This window comes from Diadema antillarum, unplaced genomic scaffold, assembly GCF_040938485.1.
Source record: "Diadema antillarum isolate AM-2024a unplaced genomic scaffold, OU_Dant_1.0 scf00000175, whole genome shotgun sequence".
Taxonomy (NCBI): Eukaryota; Metazoa; Echinodermata; class Echinoidea; order Diadematoida; family Diadematidae; genus Diadema; species Diadema antillarum.
The window spans coordinates 126,604-146,406 of NW_027271064.1; the positions used below are offsets into that span (position 1 = coordinate 126,604).

A 19,803-nucleotide genomic window follows, 5' to 3' on the forward strand; every position below is an offset into this window, starting at 1 on the left:
TTTATAGAGTGTTTCTAACTGGTTGCATATCTATCTAGGATGAGATTTAAGGGGTTTTCATTGTTTATACATCAATTTGCATAAATTATGCAAATTAGGGGTTATTTGTATAGATACAGATTGTCTCTTTAGATGAAAAATTTCCAATTGTACCGAAGAACATGTGTGTCACATAGGACATTTGTACTATAAAATGCAGCGATCGCCCCCTTTTTCGCCCTTAGCAAGCCTACTAAGGGTTATGGGACGAACACCGAACTAGGGCTTTCTGTAGCTCAGTCGGTAGAGCATCGGTCTAGCAATCAGGAGGTCTCGGGTTCGAATCCCGATGGAAACCCATTTTCTTTGCTCAAAGTTTTCACTATACAATGTATATATATATATATATATATATATATATATATATATACATATATATATATATATATATATATATATATATATATATATACAATAGACATATATATACTATATATACCGGGTGTCCCAAAAAAAGCGGAACGGTGGATTTTCAGTACCTTGCGTTCTAAAAGTGAGATATTTTTTTGACATCATTACAAAGAGCATCTTCCGCAGAAGACCATGACACCAAAATCATTAAATTTGGTTGAGCACTTTTTATTCTACGCCAATTTCTGTAAATACAGTCATTTTCAATTTTTTGCGACTTATGAGATAATAATTTGGGTGCGACACGCGTTCCATACGGTGAATTGTGTAAGCTCGTTGATCCATGTCAACAAAAGATAACGCTTTTACATTGGGAGCGCGCGCGCACACACACACACACACACACACACACTGTTTTTTCCTGGCCAGTGCCCAATGTGAAAGCTGTATCTTTTGTTGACATGGATCACCGAGCTTACACAATATTCACCGTATGGATCGCGTGTCGCACTCAAATTATTATCTCATAAGTCGCAAAAATCCGGTGAAATTTGACAATGGCTGCATTTTCAGAAATTGGCGTGGAATAAAAAGTACTGAACCAAATTAAATGATTTTGGTATCATAGTCTTCTGCGGAAGATGCTCTGTCTAATGATGTCAAAAGATATATAACTTTTAGACCGCAAGGTACTGAAAATCCACCGTTCCGCTTTTTTTGGGACACCCGGTATATATATATATATATATATATATATTTATATATACAATATATATGTATGTATGTAATAAATTTGTATTAGTTGTTCGACTGACCATCACTTTGCCAATATGGAGTTAAAACGAGTTGAAAGCCTCGGTAGTCGTTGTCTGTGGCGTCAGTGACAAACTTGACGGCGACCTCATTAGCTTCAGAGGAAAAGTAGTTTGGGAGTGACAAGGGTTCCCCGCACAATCCATTTCTCGAGGCCGATCTGATCATGTTCTCCGAAATGGCCGCATGCCCGTTGTACAAGAACAGTCCGTCTTTTTGGCAGTCTCTGTCGTGCATTGTTCAGCAGCAAAGGAAGAGAGGTCAATTATGAAATAAAATCTTATGCTTAATTCCGTAACAACGGTTACCAATGACAATCTCGAGCATCCCTGACCTAGAACCGATTGTAGTTTCTGCAGAGTTAGACAAGATACCTTCAATTTCATGTCAAAGGTTAGGAATACCAGTGAATTGGATTGCTTAGCTACAACGAGCATGTAGTATTTGGAATCATTGTGAATTTCATATTGGATGAACATCTCCTAATTTAAGCTTTGACAACATGCCGTCTCTCACGGACGGGAAAACGGAGGAGGCCTAGATGGGCAGAGGGGATTTGGGTTAAACGTCTTTAAGATCAAGCTCCATGCATCATTCATGCTGCTTCATTTGGGCAGCGTTTAACGTATCATGTTTCTTTAATATTAATTTAGGAAAATTACTGATAAATGTGTTCTTATTGCATTACTTTCCATGAATATTTAGTATCGTATCAGGGCAATTACCCCCGACGACTATTACTCCCTGGCTAAACACTGGTTAGCGATACAAATGTATAAGAGTAAAGATTAGGGTTAGGGCTATGTTTAGGGTTAGAGTAAAGATTAGGGTTAGGATTATGTTCAGGATAAGGATTAGGGTTAGGGTCAGGGCAAGGGTCTCGGGCAATTGTCCAGGGGGTAGTTGCCCTTGAATCTTTAGTATAATGTGGATAAAAAGTGCACGTTGGTATCTAACTCATGCATTTCAGTTTGTGGGTTTTATTTGATAATGAAAAATTCCGATTCCATAAATCATTCCTTGAGAATGTTGACGAGCGATCATTCGGAATAATATCGACAGGCACAAAGTTACAAAGTAAATGAAAGACAAAGAACCAACATACATCGACCTTGAACCTGGCACATCTTAGCATTTAAAACATGTGTTTGCTGGTGAATAAATGTCTAACTTATATCTGAGCAACGTTTAGGTTTCTTGTATAGAAGCCTCACCTTGAGTTTTCGATTCCGAACTTGGTGACAAGCATGAAGAATTTCTTGTCTGGCTTTGTACGAAATGTAATAGTGCAGGAGACATTGGCTGGGTAGGACCTGTGACCTTCCTCTCGGTCGTTACCCACTGAATTAACTTTGAACTGGTCTCCGCTGTCTATGATGTATCCGCACTGCTCCCCAGGCATGTAATCTGCAATATTCGATGAGCGAGAATTATTGTTTTTGACAAAATTCTAATGGAGAATATTGATATATGTATTTTTTGTATTTCTGGATTTTATTGATCAGAATAAAACACTGTCCTTTTCATAAGTCATATGGCATATGAGGTTTTGACATCACAGCAGAAAACATTCTTAACAGCGTTCAATGACAGTAAAAATACAAGACGTCTGATCCATTTTTTTTTTGGACTATACTCTCTAGCAGACGTCAACAGCAATACACTCTAGAATAATATACAACAGAAAACGAGGGAAAGAAAAAAAAAAAGAGAGAAAAGAATAGCCTGTAGTGCAAAAACTAAATATCACCCAAAACAAGACAAAACAAAACAAGAGCACAAAAACACACACTAATCTCACAAGGAAAAAAAAAACAATAAAATATATTATTCGCCTAGCTCATTAATGCACTCTTGGTTACTTTCTTTGTACAATAGTATACATTCAGCTCTTGGCTGAAGATGCCCAGAGTCCTGTCCCTCCATTGGGCCGGGGGGGGGGGGGGGGGGGGTATTCGGCGCTACAATCTTTGAGATAGTAATGCAGAACAGTCGCATCATGAGCATAAACTATAATAAACGCCATAACAAGAGAGAGAGGGGGGGGGGGATTAAAAAAAAAAGAAGGTATAAAACAGCTGTGAGGAAGAAAAGACCGAGCAAGGAAACGGAAAGAGAAAGGGGGAAGGAGCCGGGGGGAAAGGGGAGCAGGAGGATCCTGTCGTATCCCATACCCCTCCCTTATGATACTATCTCAACAGATTCAGTTAGCTTTCTATATAGAGATAATAGATAGAGATAATTTTTGCCAACTTTGCTTCGTGCAAAATGTTTTATAATCTGTATTTTTTCACATATTGCACAAAATGTTGCCTTAGGTGACATAAACTTTGATACATGTACGTAAGTACGTAAGCTTAAAATGAATTGTTTACCCATTAATATTACGAAATTATACCAAACACTTTCTGACATGAAAACAATTGCAAGGGATCAAGTTTCATTTTTTTTCCTCGTTAAACAATGACTCCCAGAATACTGACACCCCGGCAATCAAAAAATAAATGTTCTATTGGTTCCAGTTCACTTTTGCAACAGGAACACCTTGAATCATCTTTTACGCTATTCGAACAAGCCACGTATTACAGGTGTCAAATTATCCAATATCTTATACAGCGTTATTCAGGTTATGGCAGGTAATTTGAAAAGATTTTGTACATCTTCAAATCCAATACCAATAACATGAAAACGATCAAAAAACACTAGATTTTAACTGCTTTGTCGTTACGTTGTGTAATCTCATCCACTCTATACCCTTAACCCAATTAAGGGAGGATACCAAGGGGTTTAATAAAAGAGTGATAATCTTGACGAAGAAAAAAGAGCTTCCACTCACTTGGCATCTTCTTGAAGCAGTCAAGAAGAGTGAAATACTCAGTAAACTGCAAACATTTACCCTTACAATCTTTCCAACGCAGAGGTCGGCCGTGTTCATCTAACATGTCGCTTATACCTTAATTTTTTTTCTACTGTACGTGTATTAAACATAGACTTCCCATTAAACAAAATGTATAAATCATTCCAAATTATTTGATTCGCTACACTCAATTCTCTGTTCTGGAGGAAGGACCATGTTTCTAATACCTCTAATAACCAGCGTGAAACAGTAATCTTCAAAATTGCAAAAGAATAAAAAATTCTCTTCCTACAGGTGCCAACAAATTCAAACAAATAGATTTCTACCCTTTTGAGCATGTCCCAAATAACCTCTGCACCCATTTTATTTTTTGAGCTTGCATCATTGACTTTAAACAGCACATTTTCAAACCTCCATCCTCACAATCTTTTACCAAAACTTCGCGCCTTATTCCATCAGGGCCTCTCCAAATGAATTCATAAATAACTTTATTCACTTCACATATAAATGAATCTGGCACTGACACTATGCTCGCGATATATAAAAACTGAGACAATGCATAATAATAATAATAATAATAACAATAATAATAATATTAATAATAGTGGCTACTTGTATAGCGCACAGGTCCACCTTTCAGTGTTCATGGCTCTTCTAAAATGAAAAGATAGATATATACATGCATATACATGTTCAAACATGACAACAAAGAAGAAAATGGCAAACAACAAACAAACATATACCAAATAAAGAATACAATTGTTCCGAACATTAATGACAGCAATTACAGTCCTCAGTGTGAGAGGAACAAATACGTTTTAAGTTTGGATTTGAATGTCTCTGTAGATGACAGTTGCCTTAACTGAATAGGTAACTGATTCCACAATTTTGGTCCCATAACGGAGAAATCACGATCACCCCATCCATGTTTTACTCTGGGTGTTTGGAGTAACGATTCATCTGATGATGAACGTAGACTTCGTGTCGGATTGTATTTTAAGTCTCAACAATCTGAATTTTCCCATAAAGGGATAGGTCTCTATAGATCTCCATATATGCAGTTGTGATTTGATATTCATCAAAATTCTCGGTAATTGCGCCTTCCTGTCATGAAAAGAGTACGACATATTTATTCCTAAAACAGTGAGAGTGGATACAAATTCTACATTCTGAATAGTTGCACTTCCATTTTGGGTGAAGTAGTTGGATCAGCTCGCTTCACTTTTGTCTTATCATACCGATTACTTGATAAAGAAGAAAAGATCGCAAATCATCTAAAATCTTTGCAAGATGAGAAAAAAATATAGATCATTTGTTAAAAAGACTGTAATATCATCAGCATACATGGAAAGTTTTATTCCCCCGCCCCGCCCCTGTGTACTTAACTTTATTCCTACTATTTCTGAGTTAGATCTAATATGGAGTGCAAGTGTCTCTATAGCTAAAATGAACATTAAGGTGACAAAGGATCGCCTTGGCGGACGCCCCTCCCAATCCTAAAATACCCAGTTGACCTATTATTATTTATAACACAATTTCCTATGTCATGATAAAATACACGCACATAAAATTTACAAAATTTTTCTCCAAAATGAAAAAGATTTCAACGCTTCAAGTAAATATTGATGATTGAGAGAATTGAAAGGTTTTTTTTTTCAGAATTCAAGACTTACAATAAAACCAAAATGTTTTTCAATCTAGAATTTAAAAAAAGTGTTTCTGAAACGTTTTCAGACGTATATTTCCCCTATGGACGCTTTTATACTTAACTGAATAGGTAACTGACGCTTTAATACTTATACATATTTACATAATGTATTTGTATAATTATGTACATGTATAATAAAGAACGGCGACACATCCTAACGGGGTGTCTCCGTTCATTTTGACCAATGTTATGCATGTATTTCATCTATTATATAATATATATATATATATATATATATATATACACAAGAGGAGATGATGAATTATGCCTGATGATTGCCCCTCATGGAGGTGGCATGAAACTCCGAGTAGCAATAAATACGGATGAACCTGCTGTCAACAGAGTGAACTTGTTCCAATATATATATATATATATATATATATATATATACAAAGATGTATAAGATCAGTCTGTCTTTCTGTGTGTCTGTCTGTCAGTCTGTCTGCTTAGAAAAATGCATGAAATATGTATTGCATATCTGCATATATAGATGGACAGAAGTGAGAAACAGTCCATTAAACACGGAGGCATAACAAATACTTTATAACAATTTTTCTTTTATACTGTAAAGTCACTTTTTATATGATTGTATTTCCTTACACTATATTTCCCTTATTATAAGACTGAACCTCAGTGATTTCGTATAACCATTATGCAGATGTTGTGCTGTTATTATATTTTGTTGGAAATGACATGAAAATGCAATAGATGTTGCTTCGTGATCTTCAACCACCAGGCTTTTGGCAGGTGCCGCATGGTGTTATAGCATGTTCGCGAGGTGATGGCTTTCAGATTTTCCACTTGGGTTGTGCGATGTTACGATAGTCCCCCCCCCCCCCCCCCCGCTTCTTCACTTCCCCAGTATTAAGCAGCAATTTATATCAAAATGCAATGTGCCATCGATGTATCTACACACACAATGAAATTTCTAAAGCACGGCAAATCATTCGCAACCACGCGAACACAACAGGACCTCTTTGCTCAATTAATCTCCTTACTCTAAAAACAATTCCGCCGGTGTAAATTGAATATATTTAATTGTATATGCGCATCCACTTTGTCGCAATGAGCTGGAATAAGAATTTTAAAAAGGGAGAGAAGTTGTTTTTTCCACCTTTATCATTGTCTCTTCAAGAGGAAACAACTGTGAATCACTACTACAAACACCTCGGGGATGTACAAAGTACCTATCTATGATTTAAAACAGTGACGGATCCAGTGGGGGCGCACCGGGCGCTCTTTATCTTTGGTTAAAACAAAATAAATAAAAAGAAAAAAAATGGGGGGGGTGCGTGCGCCCCCTTTAATTTTGTAAAGGCGCCTCCCCTTTACGGAATTCCTGGATCCGCCCCTGTAAAAGAGATGCAGATACCAGTGGAATCCGTAAAGTGACTGAGGTCCTTCAGAATATGATTACGCTTGGTAACAGTCAAAATTAAAAAGACAAGATAAAGCCGTGAATGTTTTGTTTTAGGCAAATGGTAGAAGATGCCATATAAATTTCCTGCAGGCCAAACTACAACGATCTCAATTTTGCGTTTGGAGTATACGTTCACAGCAAAGTGACTAATGCATTGGCTAAAGCTACAATGTATGCACTTACTTAATGCGAGTGGGGACGCCATGCATTCATGAACGTGAATGATGGTCTCACTCGTACAGTATAACAACTCTTGTATCGACAATAATATTGAATTAGACCCCCCCCCCAAAAAAAAAAAAAATACTATGGGGAAAACACAAATTTGCATAATGCACCTTCACATGATATTGCTATGTCTTTCTGGGTTATTATCCTCTACTCAAATCTACTTTGTTTAATTCCTGGAACTGAACAGATAGATTGGAGAAAGGATAACATGCGTACAAGAACATTGTTAAGCTGAGATATGCAGCGATATTTTATTTATAGTATCAGATGATATAACGCGAACAACATCGCACACCTATAAAAGCGATCTCGTGCATTGTTTCTTGCTGACGTCGCGTCAATGCGAACTGCCAGCGTTGAACAACTGTCTCAGAGGGAGCCACCTCCTTGCTTGTGTCTAGAGGCCACTATTGATTAAGACAGAGCTGAAAAAAAAAAAAAAACTTGATTAAAGCTAAAACGTAATAGCCTACTGGAATGGGTTCGAAAATTCATCTTTCATCATTTGGAATTTGCTTGTTTACATTACATCGCAAAGATCTACCACGAAACTTGTCCGGCTGGCGCGATTTGCCAAGGGTATCTAGTAAACTGTTTTGTAGTATTTTGAAGTCCTTGTTCAGTAGTGAGTGTGTATAGAACGCTGCTAGTACTGTACGTGATGATCCAATCGTGTACTAATAGCAGTAGTGTTGGGCCGAATGCATAAAACAAGCAATTGCTTATAAGCAATTGCTTCAAGCAAAAGCACAAGCTCGTCTAGCAAAAGGTCTAGCTCAAGCAATTGCTTAAATCCATATGCATAATCTTTTGCTTATGCTAACACCTTTTGCTTGTCCCGCACAAGCAATTGCTTGCGTTTTCAACAAAAGGGACTTCACGCCTGTGCGAACACAAGAACAAAGGCGAGTGTGACAGCATGTATTTGAAAGGGCACGTGTGTGTGGAAACATTTCCTGACATAGCAGAAGAGCTATGAAATGCACACACACACACATACACACACATCTATACACACATACGTACAGTGGCGTATCTAGGGGGGGGGGGCAAGGGGGGCACGTGCCCCGGGCGCCACTCCTTGGGGGCGCAAAAAACGAAGAAAAAAAAAACGAAAAAAAAAAAAACGAAGAAGAAGAAGGAGAAAGAAAAGAAGAAGAAGAAGAAGAAACAAATCGCCCGGAAGGGGGGGGGGGGGGGGGAGGAGAATGGTGGGGTGGGGGGGGGGCAGAAAAACAAATCAAACAAGATAAAAACAAAATATGATGATGACGCGGACAAAATTACAATGTTTATTGTGTTCACACAAGAATTCCATGTTCTGTCAGCTGAAATACAAAAATTTTCGGCTCGCTCGCTGCGTTCGCTCGCCAAAATTTATATAAATAAAGAAGGTAAGAACAAAACGTGATGATGACGCGGACAAAATGACAATGTCTATTGTGTTCACACATGTCATTTTATATTTAGCAGGCAAAATGTTTCACGGAGCAGCGGCTGCAATTTCTTTCCTTCTGAAGCGATCGTCAATTGTATCAAAAGAAGGCGCCAACGGTTTCGAACATACGGGGGGGGGGGCGCAAAAAAAAAATCAAGCAAGATAACAACAAAACGTAATGATGACGCGGAAATATGCAAATTTCGGCTCACTCGCTCGTACAATTTAGAGTATTTTTTTCAAGTCCACAGTTTGTTGGTATAAATCGTTATCTATATAAGGCCGTCACTAAATCTTGATTAGGATTGTAAGATTAAATAAGCAAAAAATGGCAAGAATTCAATGTTTTGTAAGCAGAAATACAAAAATTTTCGGCTCGCTCGCTGCGCTCGCTCGCCAAGATTTATCAAAAAAAGAGAAGAAGATGAGAACAAAACGTGACGATGACGCGCACAAAATGACAATGTCCATTGTGTTCACACATGTCATTTTATATTAAGCAGGAAAAATGTTACACGGAGCAGCGGCTGCAATTTCATTCGTTCTGAAGCGATCGCCGATTGGATCAAGAGAGGACGCCAACGGTTTCGAACATGGGGGGGGGGGGCGCAAAAAAAAACCAATCAAAAAAGATAAGAACAAAACGTAATGATGACGCGGAAATATACAAATTTCGGCTCACTCGCTCGTACTAATTTAGAGTACTAGTATTATAAGTCCACAGTTTGTTGGTATAAATCGTTATCTATAAGGTCGTCACAATATCTTGATTAGAATGGTAAGATTTAATAAGCAAAAACTGACAAGAATTCCATGTTTTGTAAGCTGAAATACAAAAATTTTCGGCTTGCTCGCTGCACTCGCTCGCCAAAATTTATCCAAAAAAGAAAAAGAAAAAAGAGATATAAGAACAAAACGTGATGATGACGTGGAAATATACAAATTTCGGCTAACTCGCGCGTACTAATTTAGAGTACTTTTTAAATTCCTCATGCAGTTTGTTGGTATAAATCGTTATCTATAAGGCCGTCACTATATCTTGATTAGGATTGTAAGATTAAATAAGCAAAAGATGACAAGAATTCAATGTTTTGTAAGCTGAAATACAAAAAATTTTCGGCTCGCTCGCTGCGCTCGCTCGCCAAAATTTATCCAAAAAAGAAAAAGAAAAAAGAGATAAGAACAAAACGTGATGATGACGCGCACAAAATGACAATGTCTATTGTGTTCACACATGTCATTTTATATTAAGCAGGAAAAATGTTACACGGAGCAGCGGCTGCAATTTCATGCGTGTCTGAAGCGGTCGCCGATTGGATCAAGAGAGGACGCCAACGGTTTCGAACATGGGAGGGGGGGGGGCGCAAAAAAAACAAATCAAAAAAGATAAGAACAAAACGTAATGATGACGCGGAAATATACAAATTTTGGCTCACTCGCTCGTACTAATTTAGAGTACTAGTTTTATAAGTCCACAGTTTGTTGGTATAAATCGTTATCTATAAGGTCGTCACTATATCTTGATTAGAATTGTAAGATTTAATAAGCAAAAACTGACAAGAATTTCATGTTTTGTAAGCAGAAATACAAAAATTTTCGGCTCGCTCGCTGCACTCGCTCGCCAAAATTTATCAAAATTCATTACATTTAGATCACCCTCAAAGAACAAAACGTGATGATGACGTGGAAATATACAAATTTCGGCTAACTCGCGCGTACTAATTTAGAGTACTTTTTAAATTCCTCATGAATGCAGTTTGTTGGTATAAATCGTTATCTATAAGGCCGTCACTATATCTTGATAGGAATTGTAAGATTTGATTAGCAAAAAATGACAAGAATTCATTGTTTTCTAAGCTGAAATAACAAAATTTTCGGCTCGCTCGCTGCGCTCGCTCGCCAAAATTTATCAAAATTCATTACATTTAAATCACCCTCAAAAGAACCCTTTTAAGTGCTTGAAAAAGCATATCATGTGGACTTTGTTTAAAGTCCCTACCGGGATGGGGTTGGGGTTGAACACTTTTTCAAAAAATTAGGGGCGCAATTTTCGCGCTTGCCCCGGGCGCCGTTTTCCCTAGATACGCCACTGCATACGTATTACTAGCTGATTCTCATCACTGCAGCTTATAGTAGCCCGGATCTGCCAGATCGCACGCGGAGAGAGGTCTCCTTGCTCTCTACCGAAGTCAGACATCCTACCTGATTTTCATCACATTTTGCGTGCTAAACACTGGACATTCCCGTTGTTGAAATGAAAAAGTGTTTTACACTACTCAGGAGTAATTTCTTGTAGATTTATTCCACTCCTTCACAAGGTGTGGTCTTTCTTTCATGAATATGAAAATGATTAAAAAAAGGGAACGTTCCGGTCAAGCAAAAGCTCAAGCTCATTTTACAGAGCTTGGAAAATCGTAAGCAATTGCTAGCAAGAACTAGCAAAAGGTATGTTTTATGCATACGTTTTTAAGCAAATGCTTGGTCTCTAAGCAATTGCTTGAGGGCAGCAAGCAATTGCTTGTGCTTGGTAGCAAAAGCTTCTGCTCGCAAGCAATTGCTTGTTTTTATGCATACGGATTCGAGTAAAAGGCTAGCACAAGCAATTGCTAGCGTTTATGCATTCGGCCCATTGAATCGCACGCGGAACTAACTGCATGCAGTTAACTCTCGCCAGCGATGAATACCCCTATGGCCCGACATAGATGTCTTGTAATCGATGTTATCGAATGTAAACATTCTGTAGCAACCACTGTCGGATATAAGGTCTATGGTATTTCCGGTGAACCTTTTATGTTATTCTTTCACATTTTCTTCATTACCTAACGATAATCGTGTAATTACAATTTCATGGCGTTCTTTCACACATTTCTTACACGTAACGGTACAGATTAGGGTAAAAGTCGACGAGTTCTGCAATCACAAGAAAACTATGTTTCGGTTGGGGTCAGAAATAAGGGTCAGCTGCAGTATAGCTACAAGTTCAAAAGTTTCAACGACTAGTAGCACATGCAAACACAAGACAAAAACTGCTGTGTTCATTATAGCCATTTTAGCAGTTTCACTCTGTTTGATATTGTACTACGTCTATACTGATTTATCACATTATGAAATGTGATTTAACACTGAAAGCAAATGTTCACAATTCCCACACTCCAATAGTTCATAGTACAGATTGGCACAAATTCATTGATATACTAGCATATACATACCAGAAATCTTAAATATCTCAAAAGTATATAATGTACAACAAATCACAAAAGGATGCTTAACTGTAGAATAATCATTATTCATATATCTAGTTACTTTTTTCGGGGGGGGGGCATCTCCCAAATCTGTCTCTTATATATCAATAGTTTAACATATCCAGCCACTACCAGCTACGTTATCTGAGTGACTTGGGACAAAACACTGACAGAAAATAATGCCGTAACGTATTATCAACTTTTTGACATCAGATCATCGGACTCTTGGTCACACCCGCAAAAATCGTCGAGTGCTACATGAGTGGCACGAAAGCGATGTTTTGCGCTGCCAGAAAAATAAGTTTTATTCTCACATAGTCCGTGAATTTGCCAGAAGAATTGGTTTTGATTTTAGGTAGCTAGTGAAATGTGACTGCAACGTCTCTTTGTTGTTGTTGTTGTTGTTGTTGTCTTGTACATGCCCGGAAAAAGAAATAAAACGTAAAGAAAAAAAACATAAGAGAGTATATGTAGACTATCGTGAGATAGATGTTTCCGATGAAAGTGCCATGCCAAGCAAGCATCCGCATCCCTCAGTTCTCCTACCCCTACCCCCCCCCCCCCCACACACACACACCAGCTACGTCGGTAATAAGGTGCATGGCGGCTCTATCAAGGCCAATCCTGACAGGATTACATTGGTAAACTGTGAAGCGAACGGAATCCCAAGTGTATACTATTCCAGTCAAATGAAAGGATGCCTGGTCGGAAATGAGTTACATGTCCTGGTTTAAAGAGATTCAGATAGAGACATGTAATATGCCAGGGGGAAAATATCAAAACACAAATAGCAATAATGTAATAGACCCGCTCTATTGCATGCAAGGTTGTCAGCATGCGTTTACGTGTTGAGATGTGTTGTGTGTGTGTGTGTGTGTGTGTGTGTGTGTGTGTGTGTGTGTGTGTGTCCGTGAAACAGAGAGAGAGAAAGAGAGAGAGAGAGTGAGTGATGACGATCGAGAAAGGGACGTCTATCTTGTTTAGGACAGTGCCTTATGTACGGCACTGGTTTGGGAAACAGAGAATTAAACGCAATTGCATGTTGTAGAGCTCTGTGCATTTTGTTTTGCATGCTCCTCTTGTGCAGGGAATGCTCAGGCATGACTAGGTGCGTCAGTTCCTTGGTGCGATGACCTTTTATTACTCAAGAGGGACATCAGGCACAACCAATAATAGCATCAAGTGTACACGTGTACATATCGTCCGTGGGTATGTCGATGTGCCTTGATTTTTACATTACGTCACGAGGATGTATTGTGTGTGAATGAGTGGTTCATTCTCATGGAAAATTAGGTCTCCATAAATCTACCCGTAACAAGCTTCACCAAAATAATGCTCATGTATGTTGCCTCACATTTCCCTGGATTTCCAGTAGAGCCGTTAATGGAACAAATTGCTGCTTTTGTACTTCGTATCTTTTTATTGTGTGCACCCCTCAAACAAATAAACAAAAAAAGAGAAAGGAGAAGACAAATAAAGAACTCGGTCTTTGGCTCAATATGATGCCTGCACGCAGATTAGCTACAGACCTACTAAAACTATACGAAAAACTACGGGTGAGGGGGATCACTGTGCTCTTTCACATCTCATGGCATTGTTCAATTTGTCTCATTAACTGCAGAGTCGGTGCAAACGTCACGACCCACCGCAGGAAAAAAAATGGACATGATTGATAGGATATTAAGCAAGCTGGATATCTGCAAAATAGCAAGCCTTCGTCATGACATACGAAGGGAACAATACTGTGTGTATGTGTGTCTGTGTGTCTGTGATATATTAATGTGCGATGAATGACGAAAACTGACACTTTGAAATCTGGTCTTGGATTACATAAGCTTTGTTTGTTGTTTTTTGAATCTCTATGCTGTTTTCAGGATTCAGGCTCGTGTAAGTGTCATACTCAATAGTTACCTCTGGTCCCGAAAGTCTTGTTCAACCGTGTAAATTGGTATATTTCTTTTAGATATCGTAAAATGCTTGTAGCTTGCCCCCATCAACAAACTAAATGACAAGCTCTGGCACATTACGACATGCCGTTTGACAGAGCTCGTTGCGTGCCACAGGAATTTACCTGCCATTTCTCGCATTATGTTATACTAATATTTGTATGTAAAGTAGATTTGGAGCTCACATGTTCTTTATTAAGCAGCCTCTAGCAGGGGTAAAAATGAGAAAGAGTCGATTACGCGCTGCCAATATTTTTAGGAGCTAAAGACTTCATGACATGGCGTACGTGCTCAAACTAGGTCGTGTTTAGCCGCTCAGTATACAAGGTATATATTTCCTGATAGTATGTGCCAGAATGTCTACATGGGTACAAAGACATTACAACTTTGATACAATACCATGTCTAATATAAGATACATGTTAAGGAGATGCAACATGCGTCTCTTAAAGGGTTATAGATGTCATTTTGGTCAAGTGACACTAAGTACTGATCAAAAACCATCTACAATATTCAATCGTGAACTTCAGTTAATCCTTCAACCCCCTTTCTCAGAATGGATCCGACTGATCAAAACTATCCCATTAATAACCATCCCGTAAAAGACCACCCATTACGTTTTCTTCACTGCAAAACTATGCAATGAATAAGAAATATTTAAAAGACATGATATCACGTTTGCATAAACTCAGTTGTACATTTCTTTCCCAAGTCCTTGCGTTTATATTTTTTTGGCTCCACAAGAACAAACAGAAATTCCCAATGCAGCCAAAATTTTATTCACTTATCCTGAAAGAACATGAGGTTAAACGAAAATTAGGGAGCACAAAATGAATGTGTCGATTTTGATTTGATTTATTTCGATTGACTGATTGATTTGATTTGATTTCTGAATTTCTTTTTAATACATAAATGAAATACAAAGTCAATGGAAAGAACTAATTGAGCACAGTATAATTTGAATGATTAATTCAAATATCCAACATTTTTTCTAACACAATGCAAAATGAAACCAAAGAGGCATTATTTTACGCATACATTAATTTATGCAAACATAGGATCCCGTATATCTGTCGTTCAAAGACAAATTAAGCAACTCTGGATGTCACAGAAATACAGGAGACCATCATCATGGGCAAACGCTTGACGAGGACAATGGACTCAGAAATGATTGTCTAAACTATACGACATTGTGGGAATATGATATACAAGTCACCACTTACTGAGTGGCGATAAAGAGAGAGAGAGAGGGGGGATGAGAGAAAGAGAGAGAGGGAAGAATGAGGGGAGAATGAGGAGAAAAAAAAAGAAAGAGAAAAAAAAGGTGCAGCGGTGCATTGTGCAAAATGTGAAGTGTTTAATTGCGTGGAAATGAGTTGCGAATATGTGTTAATGTTCATGTTTGGTGTGTATGTTCAGTTTTTGATTTAACTTACTTATTTATTGCTCTGGCCAGGATAGCCTAATTCAACAGAAGTTGGTTTTCCTTGTATGAAAATGATAATTACATACATACATAAGTAAAATATCTACATGGACATAAGAATATAAATACAATGCATGTCACAATAGAATGACTGAAAGTATACAAAATGCACCCTGCGATCATTAACAGTAAGAAAAGGCCATAAAGAAACTGACATACCAAATGATATAATAAATGACTCAATGGAAATGTAAGGATAGAATATGTATACTATAATTATCATTACCTAATTTAGACTAGAAACATATGAAATGAAATATTTCTTTAATTCAAAATTAAAAGTATCAACAGTAAGAGTGTTTCTATTGTCAAATAGTAACTTCAAGAGATTGCTTGGAGCTATACAAAAAGCATTATCATACTATTCCGTAACACACTCATCACTATAAGATTTTTATTGGATGAACATCGGGTAAGCACCTATCGTGCTTTTCAGAGACATACTTAAAACCATCACTGTAAACATTTAATGATACATTAATCATACTTTAAAAACAAACAAACATCTAAAATATTTAACATGCTGTTTGAAATGTAGCCATGGTGTAGTTTGTGTAATTGCCCTTGAGAATTAATGTAGCATAATTTTTCTGATAAGCTATCTGCGATTGCACAAGACGTCCATGCAACAATTTCATGCTTTCGTTTTCAACATCATGGTCTTACTCTTCGTAAGGCGGAAATAGTAGCACACACCTTTTTACAGAAATAATCAACATGATCTTGCCAAAGCAAATTTCCACCTATAACTACACCGGGGCATTTCATACTTTTATATCTTTAAATTACCTTTTTATCGTACTCAAGTTGTAAACAGATATCACTATATTACTTTAGTCAGCTTCCAATGATCACGTACTTAGTTTTTTTCTACATTCAACTGAAAATGATTTATTTTAATCCACTTACTGACTGCATTCAAATCCTCTTGTTGGTTGACCATATTTTACAGTAAGGTTTCCCTACTGACAATTAATTTGGTATCGTCGGCGTACATTACTATATTTCCATGCTTTACTGCTGAAACTATGTCATTAATATATAACAAGAAAAAGGGGGGCCTAAAATGGAGCCCTAAGGCACCAGGGCTCCATTGGTTCAACAATTGAAGTTGACCTCGTAGACGATTAAGTTTCTCTCACCTTGACATGTTGCTTTTTAACTATTTGACAATAAGAATGATGATAATAGATAGACTCTTACAAAGCGCTCATTCTACCTTAAAAGATATGACTTGAACCGTTGTAATGGAAGCCCCTTTTATTCCACCCCTTTTTAGTATTGCTAACATTAAATTTGGGTTAACAGTGCCAAAGACACGCTTAAAGGCTATGAAGACAGTGCCTATATCCACCATACAATTGCCGGAAACCGAATACCAGAATCAAGGAAGGAATCAAGTGCGGCTGCAGTCTAATGACCGGGTCGAAACAAAAACTGAGCCCAATAAAAATATCATGCCGTATTTAGTAATCGTATAATGGTATATGTGTACAGCATTTTTAATAATTTACTTACAACAGGAAGAATGAATATAGAATTTAATTAACAGTGTCATGACGGTCACCTTTTCTTTTTCTTTTTTCTTTTTTTTGAACAAAGGCAAGATCTCAGCATGCTTCCAATCATCTGTGGGTAAACTCAACTGCTGAACAATGAATAAATCAGACCCGTTAAGACCACCGCTTACTATATACGACTTTCGGTCGCAAGACCGACCCACTTTGGATCTGAAATAAACAAGCGTATTTATTCTTAGGCTGTTGTGATTCATTTTGGATCTAAAGTCGGTCAGTAGTGCGACCGAAAGTCGTATAGTGTGTGCGGTGGCCTTTAACCATGAGATAACTACACCTGTGTTCCCTTCTTGCAAAAGACGTGCCCTAATACCATCTGTTCCAGCGGCTTTTGAAGCATCAAGTTCACGGATCAAACATATTTACAGACATAAACTTCACTTAATAAATCATACAGTGGGGCAGATACGTAAGCAAGAAATGGTCGAAATGCTCACATCCGGCGGAGAGTGTGAAATTTTGCATGTAGAGGTATTTTAGGGCACTGATTTCAAATATTGCAGGATCGAAGAGATCTGGCCATTGGGTCGGCCGCCATTTTGAATTCCAGTATGGCCGCCGTCACGAAATATTTAAAGATCCCTATCTTGGATTCTAAATGACCTGTGGCACCAAAATGTGGCACACAAGAGCGTTATGACGTGTAAAATTCAATGACGGATAATTTGAAGTGTCTGTAAAACTTCGAACGATCGCCATTTTTACTTCCAATATGGCCGCCTCGACGAAATGTTTAAGATCCTTATCTCGAGTTCTATATGACGAGTGATGGTGAAATTCGGTGCAAACAGGTATTTTGACATGCTTGTTTAAAAAATGAAATTATGTGATATGTGTGGCAAACGCTATGCCCACCATTTTGAATTCAAATTATTATGGCTGCCAAGACAAACATCACGACTAACATTGACGAGAATGCAAAAAAAAGTGCAGCAAAAATATAATATAATGCACTTTCACTGAAGTCACTATGTACACACAACAGCGCGCACTCAATCAGTTTCAAACGCGCGCTCAATCAGGTAGCCTAATTTACAAACCCGAGATAGGGATTTTCAACACTACAACATGGCAACCATATCATTATGAACATTCAAATTGGCTGCCGTGCAGCTTGTCAGACGTGTCAAGTTAATATGTTATTGAAGTTACATATCACCATGCTTTTATGTATCAAATTTGAATGGCATATGTCATTCAGAACTGGAGATATGGATCTTTAACTGTTTTGTGATGGCGGCCATATTGGAATTCAAAATGGCGGCCGACTCAGTAGTCAGATCTCTTGGATCCGGCAATTTTTTAAATCAGAAAAATACCTCTCTGTGCAAAATTTTATACTCTAAGCATCTTTTTCATATATCTGCCCCATCAATAATGAAAGTATAAATAACTTAAGAGCTGTGGGTTTTTTTTTTCGGAAAGAATACTAGTATACTTGTTTTCCTCCGTAGAAGGCGATGGACGAATAGATTCAATAAAATAATTATTAAAAGCTGCTGCTTTGACGTAATCATGAGAGCATAATTGATCACGAATAGTCACAATAAAAGGCAATGAGTTTACTTGATAAAAAATGACGTAAATATTTCCACATTTTATTTGGTTTGTTGTGTTGCTATAAATGCATCATTAGTTGAGAGTCACAATGTTCATATCTACAAAAGATTAATGGACGATTACAATCAAAGATTTCCATCCCTTTTAAATGACCGCCTGGTTTACATCAGACTTTTGGGAAATGAGCCCCGGTGACCTTTATTCAATACGTCACTTTCTTTACTGTTCGTAACTATGAGCGAATGTTTAAGTTTTTATTTCTTATATCAAAAGCAGAAATCAGAATTTTTGTGGGTTTCTGTCCCCCAAACTATGTTTCCGCATCTGTCTTTGTTGACAGTTAATCTTGGTAATAATCTCCAGTTTGCTACTTAAGACTATATTATGTACATTGAATGCATAACATTTTTTTAAGTATGTCTTTAGGTTTGTTGTATGTCATAAGAATGAAACAAATAAAGATACAAAAATAACCAGCCGTATATAGCACACCTTTCTTTCTCTTCAACTCTTGGTCTCTGTAGAATGCAAGTACACGAGATGAGTACAGAATAGTGCATGGCAAATTGTGCATCTTTTGTTATAATGCGAAAAAATATCAATCATGACATTAATTCATGGCTACTCAGCACGAGTGTGCACACTAATGAGAACAATGAATGTCGCATGGTGCTAATTCAATCAAACACCGTGCATGTTTTGAATGCACGACATATTACTATGTCATTGTGCTATACGTTGTTGTTTTTCTTGCTTGGGGGGCTTACGTTGGCACAATTTCATCACAATAGGCACTGTTACAATGGGTGTATTCAAATTTACGGACATTCTTTTCAGCCAATTGTTCATGCTCAATGTATTTCAATACTTTAAACACACTGTGCATGCATTTATTTGGTCGCGCAAGCTTTAAGCAAGCCTCTGGCAAGTTTTCTGGTTGTCAAGAAAAAAAAATGGAATAACGCAGGCGTCACACTGTAAAAAAAAAAATTGAGCAAAGATGGGCACACAATAATGGAAATGCTGTTTTTCGACTCTGATCGTATAGACTTCGGTCATTCATGAGAGCATCTTAAGCCATTGATTAACCGCCAGTGGAGTTTCTCCAGGCTCCAGCAGCAGCTTCATGAGCGTTG

The 19,803-nt window shown here is 37.7% G+C and overlaps 1 protein-coding gene across 1 annotated transcript in view; it reads right to left on the minus strand.

Annotated features, from left to right (window-relative positions):
* The window catches only part of LOC139722876 (low-density lipoprotein receptor-related protein 12-like), a 148,342-nt gene that overhangs the window by 21,783 nt on the left and 106,756 nt on the right, over positions 1–19,803 (minus strand). The window contains exons 2-3 of the mRNA XM_071634156.1: positions 2,418–2,610; positions 1,206–1,429 (exon numbers count right to left, since the gene is read on the minus strand). Coding sequence (XP_071490257.1) covers positions 1,206–1,429; positions 2,418–2,610 — 417 coding nt within the window. The remainder of the gene's footprint in view (positions 1–1,205; positions 1,430–2,417; positions 2,611–19,803) is intronic.